Source organism: Echinops telfairi, unplaced genomic scaffold (genome assembly GCF_000313985.2).
Source record: "Echinops telfairi isolate 266 unplaced genomic scaffold, ASM31398v2 ScPeMD7_1957;HRSCAF=2489, whole genome shotgun sequence".
Lineage (NCBI taxonomy): Eukaryota > Metazoa > Chordata > Mammalia > Afrosoricida > Tenrecidae > Echinops > Echinops telfairi.
This window is the reverse complement of record NW_022105855.1, coordinates 4,944,513-4,952,627: the sequence shown is the minus strand read 5'-3', so window position 1 is coordinate 4,952,627 and position 8,115 is coordinate 4,944,513. Positions and strand designations below refer to the sequence as shown.

General features: G+C 43.9%; 1 protein-coding gene across 2 annotated transcripts in view; it reads left to right on the top strand.

The window, feature by feature from the left end:
* The window catches only part of TMEM52B (transmembrane protein 52B), a 10,686-nt gene extending 4,871 nt beyond the window's left edge, over nt 1-5,815 (top strand). For both annotated transcript variants that reach the window (XM_045293283.1, XM_004717621.2), the window contains 3 exons: nt 1,496-1,534; nt 2,066-2,235; nt 3,482-5,815. In XM_045293283.1, coding sequence (XP_045149218.1) covers nt 1,496-1,534; nt 2,066-2,235; nt 3,482-3,726 — 454 coding nt within the window. In that variant the 3' untranslated portion in view covers nt 3,727-5,815. The remainder of the gene's footprint in view (nt 1-1,495; nt 1,535-2,065; nt 2,236-3,481) is intronic.
* Nucleotides 5,816-8,115: the final 2,300 nt, after the last annotated feature.

The following is an 8,115-nucleotide window of genomic DNA, read 5'->3' as shown; positions in this document are numbered from 1 at the left end:
CATCCCTACCCACTATGGTGCTTGTCTGTGTTATTACTGCTATGACAACACATTTTGCCAGAAAATGGATTTGGATTCATCCCTACCCACTATGGGGTTTCCAAGGATGTACATCTCTATGAGAATAAATGCCTCAGCTTTCCAGTGCTTACTCCACAGTGCTACCAGGGGTCCTGAGGTACATACACACTGGGCCCGGGCTAATTGCCATATGCTATCTATCAGAATCACTAGAAGTTGGAATCAACTCCATGGAAGTGGGTCTGTGTTTTGGGGGTCTGAGATTTTAGACACCTACGGTTATTGGAAGAACCCCTGGGAACACATTAGTCCCACACTCAGTTGCTAGGTAGGTTGGTGGTTCAAACCCACCCAGTGGCTGCCAGAAAGAAAGGCCTGGCCATCTGTTTCCATTAACATCACAGCCTAGAAAACCCTTTGGGGCAGGTCCACTCTGTCACGTGGGTCACTCTGCGTCAGAATAGACCCAGTGGCGCCTCACAGCATCACCCCAATATAGGAAGAGCCCTCTCCACAGAACCAGAATCCTCATGTAGAACTCTCAGAAGGGGCTTGGAAATATGAAGAAGCCCTGGGGCACTGTCACTAAGCATTGCACGGCTAACAGCCAGGGGGGTGCTTCAACCCCGCCAGCCACTCAGCAAGAGAAGGTTGAGGCTGGTCTCTGCTCCTTTAAAGATTTATCATCTCAGAAAACCTATAATGGGTCGCTGTGAGTCAGAATTGACCTGGGTGGTGGTTTTCCCTCTTTTTTAAAGCACACCAAGAGGTGACCTTGAAAAGGCCAACCGTATTTTGTACAAACATGTAACTGAAGAGAGGAGATAGAAATGGACTTCAGTAGACTTCATTCTCTGTCAGAACGTATTCAAAAGATCTACTCTTCATAAAAGAAACGTGTATCCCCTTCCCCCAATTCTCTTCACCTTACTCTAGTCCTGCACTGCATCCCTCTTCATTTGTTTCATCCTTACAGAGAAAACCTCTACTTGGCATACTTAATTTAGACTAGTTTGTTTTTATTGTAGGTGAATTTAACTTCTATTCACCACCCCCTTCTTCCCCCAACTTCTTGTGTGGTCTCAGCGGAGTGTTGTAACAGCTTAGGGAACAGGCATTGCTTTTATGCATATTTCATGACCCTCAAATCCATACACACCTTAACTTATTCATGGTCAGTGTTACATTTCTATCAGCATTCTTTTCATAATCACTCATTTGTCTTAGGATTCGAATAATAATTTTCACAATGCTGTCTATAATATAAAATATTGTTGAAAGATAAAATACTGTCTCTTTTCACAACACATCCAAGTGCTCACATGGGAATTTAAATAACATCATCCATATGAAGATGGTATGCTTTTATTTTAATAAGGCATATTATATTCTAAGCCATGTTTCTGATTCCCAAGCTATATAGCAAGCATTGGCTGTATTTGTTATTTTACAAAGCTCTATTCTTTCTCCCTAGTTGCCTAACCACAGACTGGGTACATCTCTGGTATATATGGTAAGTTTCTGCTAGAATCCCCAGGAAGATATAAAAAGGGGCTTTTCCTCAGAGACATTGCTTTTCTGGTTTTTAAATAAATTGTCAGCAAGAAGAAAAGGCATGAGACCGATTTTCTACTTACCAGAATCGCATAAAGTTTCTTTTCCTCATCACTAACTTATGTGAGAGCATGCCAGAATTTTCCGTGTCAATGCCATCTCGCTCACCAACCTCAAAAGATTATTGTGTCCTTTCCTCAAGGCCTTGTCTAGAAATGTGTCCACAGAGCAGAGACCGCTCCTGTAAAGTGCACAGTAGCCTGTCCCCACCACCTTCAAATCTCTTCTCAATTGTTGTGAGGAACTGGCAGGTCTGCTGCGAAAATGGGGGTGGGGGGAGTGTTGTGAAAAATGAGAACTTTAGCATTGAAGTCTTTTCCTTTCTATAAAATATTCCAACAAGAATCGAAGCACAAACCCGGGTGACTCATGATGACCCAACTCTCAGTCAACCTCCAGAACCTTCATTTGCTCCTCGGGCTCCTTGCAGGTTGCTGGTGGTCATCGGGGGGTTGCTGCTTCTGTGTGGCCTGACTTCGGCGTGCTTCCGCTGCTGCTGTTTGAGTCGCCAGCAAAATGGGGAAGACGGGGGCCCGCCCCCCTACGAAGTGACAGTCATCGCTTTTGATCATGACAGCACCCTCCAGAGTACCATCACGTGTGAGTGCACGGGTATTATAGCACGTGAGGGGCCTCTGCTTTGAGTGATTGAAGAAACAAACACCACGGTGGAATGAGTCCCAGGTCCTGGAGGCCATTTAGGATGGAGCATCTTCCTGCCTCTTGGAGATTCCAGGGCAGCAATCTTTGAGGAAGTAGATCTTTGAGAACAGATCTCCAGGCAGGTCTGCTCTTCCCTAGAGCTGCTGGTTAGTTCAAGGTTGAGGGTAGTGGCCGAGCACGTGGCTACAAAGGTCTAGAAACACTGATTTCATAGTATCGAGGTTCTGGAACTCAGGTTATTGTTAGTGTCCAGTAGCCGAATTGTCTGATGATCAGGTCTATGGATATTTTTTGCCGGACAGATGACCGAGTGAAGAAAGCAGTACAAGGCTGGATGAAAGATTTGATCCTAGAGCAGCACTTGGCAGGAGAGGCCCTCTTTGAAACTAAAGTCTAGCAAAAGGATTTGCCTGGAGACCTAATATTATTGGAAATGTTTTATAGTAAGAATGATCCAAAAATAATAAACATTTTTTTCTCTAAAGCCATTATAAACTCTCAGGATATCCCTCATTCAACATCGGTTGAATTTTGTGAAAACCTTAATGTTCTATTTTCTCTATTTTACATCTTTATGTAAAATAGTAGTACGTACTTTCAGCACTTCAGCTACGACTTGATACATTCCCTTTCAGCTCTCATATCCCCTAGGATGATCATAAGGCAATTCCCATGACTTTCTACATCCCATTTATTACATTGTTTCCTAAAATTGAGGAGTAAATATCAGTCAGAACATCAAGTTCCCAAACAATATGATCACGTATTTTGAAGAAAGAGCAACATAGCTTACTGTTACTTATCTCTTCTGCCTCCCTTCCCTAACTGCTGTCGCAGAGAACAGCTTAATACGGCAGCAAACAAAGATCCCGTGAGAGGCTGTGTGGTCAATGGGGTGGTGTCAGGTATTTCAAGCCTGCAAAAGGGAGAGGACCCGGTTGGGAGATACAGGAACACAATTTAGATTATGCCAGGATATCAGAGAAGGCAGGTTCTTTTAGCAGAGATGAAATTTGTTTCTAAACAAGCTAAACAGAATTGTCATTAAATGTGTGGCAACGAGTAAAAATGTGTGTTAACATTTGTTCAGAATGAAGCGGCATTGAGTGTATTATATGCATCTGATTTATGAGTATGTCATGTTTATGTTCATGTCACTCCTTCTTTTTCTTTTTTTAATCAGCCTTGCAATCAGTGTTTGGGCCTGCTGCGAGAAGAATCCTGGCTGTGGCTCATTCCCACAGTTCCCTGGGCCAAGTGCCTTCCTCTTTGGATACCCTCCCCGGCTATGAAGAAGCACTTCATATGAGTCGCTTTACCGTAGCACGGTGTGGGCAGAAAGCACCTGATCTACCCCCTGTACCCGAAGAAAGACAGCTGACTCCCAGGGAGAAGGAGTCTCCTCGAAGAGAGCGCTCTCCTAATTGACGGAAACTTTGCTTTGCTTAAGAACGGGAGGATCTCAAGCGTGCCGAGGTGCATAGACTTATGGGACATTTCCTCCTCTCAAAGATTAAGGGAGCCATCCAAACAGGATTCTGTGAAAAAGATGAGTGATTGCTCTTGGTTCTCAGCCAATTTCCCATGCTTGATCTAGTGGCCGGAATTGGCAACTGACCTTTAGCCATGCCAATTACCACAAAACCAGGAAAGCACCAAAAGTGTTTCAAAAACCTTCCTGGATTCAGAATATAGAGAGGATCTTTAATTATATGATACTGCAAGTTGGCTTTCTCTCTGCCGACTGGGAGTGGTACACATCAGGAGAATGGGCACAGGGCAGGTCCAACCCAATCCTGATGCATCAACACCCTGCTTCTGAAGAGAACGGCCAGTTTCCACTGAAGAGAACCATCGTCTTGGACAGCTTCATAGCCAAGTGGCTGTCCAGAATCCAGGGGTAGGGGGACCAGTCTGGGCTGAGGGAACGCCTGACAGAACCGACACAAGGAAAACCAAGGTTTGCAGGCCCACTCACCAGGATTATAAAAAAACTGCACAGAATCTAATAAGCATTCCATTAGTTCTCCATTTCGCTTCTGAAAACGTGTGCGGACACACACACAAACACGCATGCCGTTCTTTCTAAGGTAATTTTGTGATACCTAGGAGTAGCATTGCTTTGCCTTTCTCGCCATTCCCACATTGACTGCTTCAAGCCTCAAAGTGTGTATCCAGGAGCTGAGGACATTAGTCTCTGGTTTGGGCCCTCTCCGCCACCTACTGGACAATTGTGGTAATTCTCTTCTCCCTTTAGGGCCTCTCAGCTTTTGTAAGCTTGAAGGGGCATCTTTCCCTAGCATCAGGCTGCTTACTGTGTAATGAAAACCTGTCCACAAAAAATGCTATCCTACTTAAAGTGATGCTGCTGGGAATCCGAGGAATTGTGTATTGGGGGGAAATATTCATCAGTGATCTTGAAGCAGCACTTGCATCTTTAAAACTAATTTTCAGTTCTGAAAAATAGGGGGTACTGCCTGTAGAAGGGGAAGGTGACATGGGGTGGCATCTGGCTATCATCTTTTTTTTTTAACTCTCTTGTGACACCAAATATCTCTCCCATGGTACTCTGCTTCTGTGACTGGGATTGTTAATACATTGTAAAGGCCACACAGAATTTAGAGACCAAGTTCACGATTATGGGGTTTCTTAGGGAAGTTTCTTAGGGACAATCCAGCTATTCAGTCAAGACAGTCTCTTCTCTGCCATGACACAGGCAGGCCCTCAGCCATTTGCCCTGGCCTCTGCCCTACATGGGCTGCATGGGCAATGGTAAGCTCTTCTAAGGCTGCCAGCGAATGCCCAAAAGGGAGGTCACACCACCGTAAACCTCAGCCTAAAGGTACCCAGCTCCTCCAGTTAACTGTCCAGAAGTACCCCCTCCACAAACAAGTCTCTTGTTCCAAAGTTCAACTGTTTTTCCCCTGTGGGCTGGCAAGGCCACCGTTGTCTCGTACTCTGGCTTCAGGTTCTAGTGCTACTGCTCCTCTGGGGTCAAAGCTGTGTCCTGGGTAAAGGAGTTTCAGTGGCCAGGTATCTCCTGGTTCTTCACTCTTGCTGGTAACAAAATCAGCTTCTGAGGTGGCTGATTTTATACACAGCAGGAAGGCTGTCGCCATTAACCTTATTAACAATCACTCACAGTTGAATCATATAATATAATCAGTACGTTTCCCCATCTTCTTCCCAGACCCATCAGTAAAACGAAGATCATTTGTCAGAGTAACAAAGACTGTGGCTCAAAGACCTCTATTTAAAAACTCACTGTAGTGCAATGCCTCTCAGGAGTGTTGTAAGGTTCAAATGACCTAACCATATGTTACATGATTTATAAAATCTTATGTAATTTTTTTGCTATTATTCTTATTATTGACATCAAATCTGAATCTGTCTACTGTGATTCTACTCAATATTGTTTTCTGATTCATCCCTTTGTCTGCTTGCTACACTATTCCTAAACTGTACTGAGGTGGCTTTGTTGTATCAATAAATATTTGTGCTCGAAGTAATAACCAGAGCCATAAGTGAGTCTTTTTAATGTGTTCTGGGTAAAAATAAAGGGTACTTGGGAAGATTTAGTGCTGATTAAGCAATTAACTTCAGTACTGAGGGAGGCAATGCAGACCTAGGGGATGGCTACTTAGTACAGTGTCTCATTAGCTACATTCTTGAAATGCTCACTCAGCTCAGAGGTTGAACCGTTCTGAGGAGCAAGCACTGGCAATGTGAATTTATCTTGAGTCATGTATTAAATGGCCTCTGGAAAACACTGAATTCTTAAGAGTGCCTTGGGTGGACTTGTTTTGCCATAGTAAATGAATCATTTCATCATCATACTATCATTAAATATTCCAGGACCTTATATCGACCGAAACACCCTGGTCTTGAAGAAGTTCGAAAATTGAAGGGCATGAAAAAAAAATAGTCTTGGAAGAAAATCTGCCTATTTATTCTCTTGTTCTAAAGAGAACCCATCCCCTTATTTTAAATATGGACCCACTCCCATTCATTTTCGATTTCTTTATCCTATGCGGCCAGCATAAACGGGTCTTGTTCTGACCTGCTTCGTGTTACAGTCTTAGCAGTAACCCCTCCCCCCTCCCAGCCTTTATCAAACAGCCTCCTTCCTTGTTATTGTTGTTGGTGGCTGTTGAGTTAATTTAGGCAACATAAGGTTTTCAGGACCATGGCCTTTGGGAAACAGATCACCAGCCCTGTCTTCGGGGGTGATTCTGGCAGGATTTAAGCCGCCAGCCTTTCAGTGAGAAGGCAAGTGCTTCAAGCCATTTGTGGCACCCAACAGTTGTACACTCCTATTGTTCCCCCATGTTGTCATAAGCTCCCAGCAAAGATGCAGCTTAATTTCCTTCCCTCCTCTGTATCAAAGACATATGTTATATACATCAACCCATTCACCATTGCTCTCATAATGTTTGCTCTCAAAATCTCTCCAGATTGACGAAGCTTTCTAATGCCTTTGCAACAGCTAAATTTCTGAATGGTACTTGAGAAAAATTCTCAATTCCACTGATTGAGGCCATGATAAGTTCCTGATCTCCACCCTCCCCTAACCTTATATTTAATATTCCTTCTGGAATTTTTCCATTCCTCTTGAAACTTCACACTTCATTGCCTGTTCATTAATTACATGTAGAGTGAATCAAAGCCTTCGTGCAACATCTTGCCCCAAATTTATGAGCCTCTGTAGACTTGTAGCTATCCCCTGTTTTTCTTCCTTTTTTATTTCTTTTTTTTTAATCAATTTATTGGGGCTCATACAATTCATCACAATACATAGATCAATTGTATAAAACACATCTATACATTTGTTGCCCTCATTATTCCCAAAATTCGCTTGCCTCTTGGGTTCCCGGAATCAGCTCATTTTCCTTTTTCCCCCCTCCCCTTCCCTTCCTCCTCCCCTCTCCCCCATGCACCCTTAATAATTTATAAATTATTATTGTATCTTATATTACACTGTCCGGCATCTCCCTTCACCCACCCTTCTGCTGCCCGTCCCCCAGAGAGGAGGTTAGATGTAGCTCCCTGTGATCCATTCCCCCTTTCTTCACCCCCTTCCCTCCTGGTATCGCCACTGTCACCCCTGGTCCTGAGAGGTTCATCTGTCCTAGATTCCCTGCGTTTCTAATTCCCATCTGTACCGCTGTGCTTCATCTGGTCTAACCAGGTCTGCAAGGCAATATTGGGGTCCTGGTAGTTGGGGGGAGCTTCCTTTTTTATTTCATTGATAGGAATTCCCTCAAAGAGATGCAGTGATGCAGCGGCTAAAACAACGGGTTCAATGGACAAGTATGAGGATAGTTCAGGCCCAGGCAATGTGCCGTTCTGTTATACGTTGGTTGCTATGAGTTGGAACTAGCACAACAGCATATAACAATACATTTCGTTGAATTAGAAACCCTAAGGGTGTTGAGGGTTACACATTGGGCTGTAACGACAAACTCAGCCATTCAGAATCACTAGCCTCCCTTAGGGAGAAAGATAAGACTCTACTCCCAATAAAGATTTATAGGCTCAGAACCCCACAGAGGCAGTTCTCCTTGTCCTACAGCAGCGGTTCTCAACCTGTGGGTCACGACCCTTTTGAAGGTCAAACAACCTTTTCACAGGAGTCCCCTAAGACCATCGGAAAACACATATTTCTGATGGTCTAAGGAACCGAGACAGAGCTCCTCTGTCTCACCCTTTGCACTGATGTGGGCATTTTACGCCTACTGTGGCAGTGCGTTTACTTTCCCTCCACTCATAATAGTACTTCTTACTGCTCTCTGCATTGATTCCATGGTGGTTTTGTTT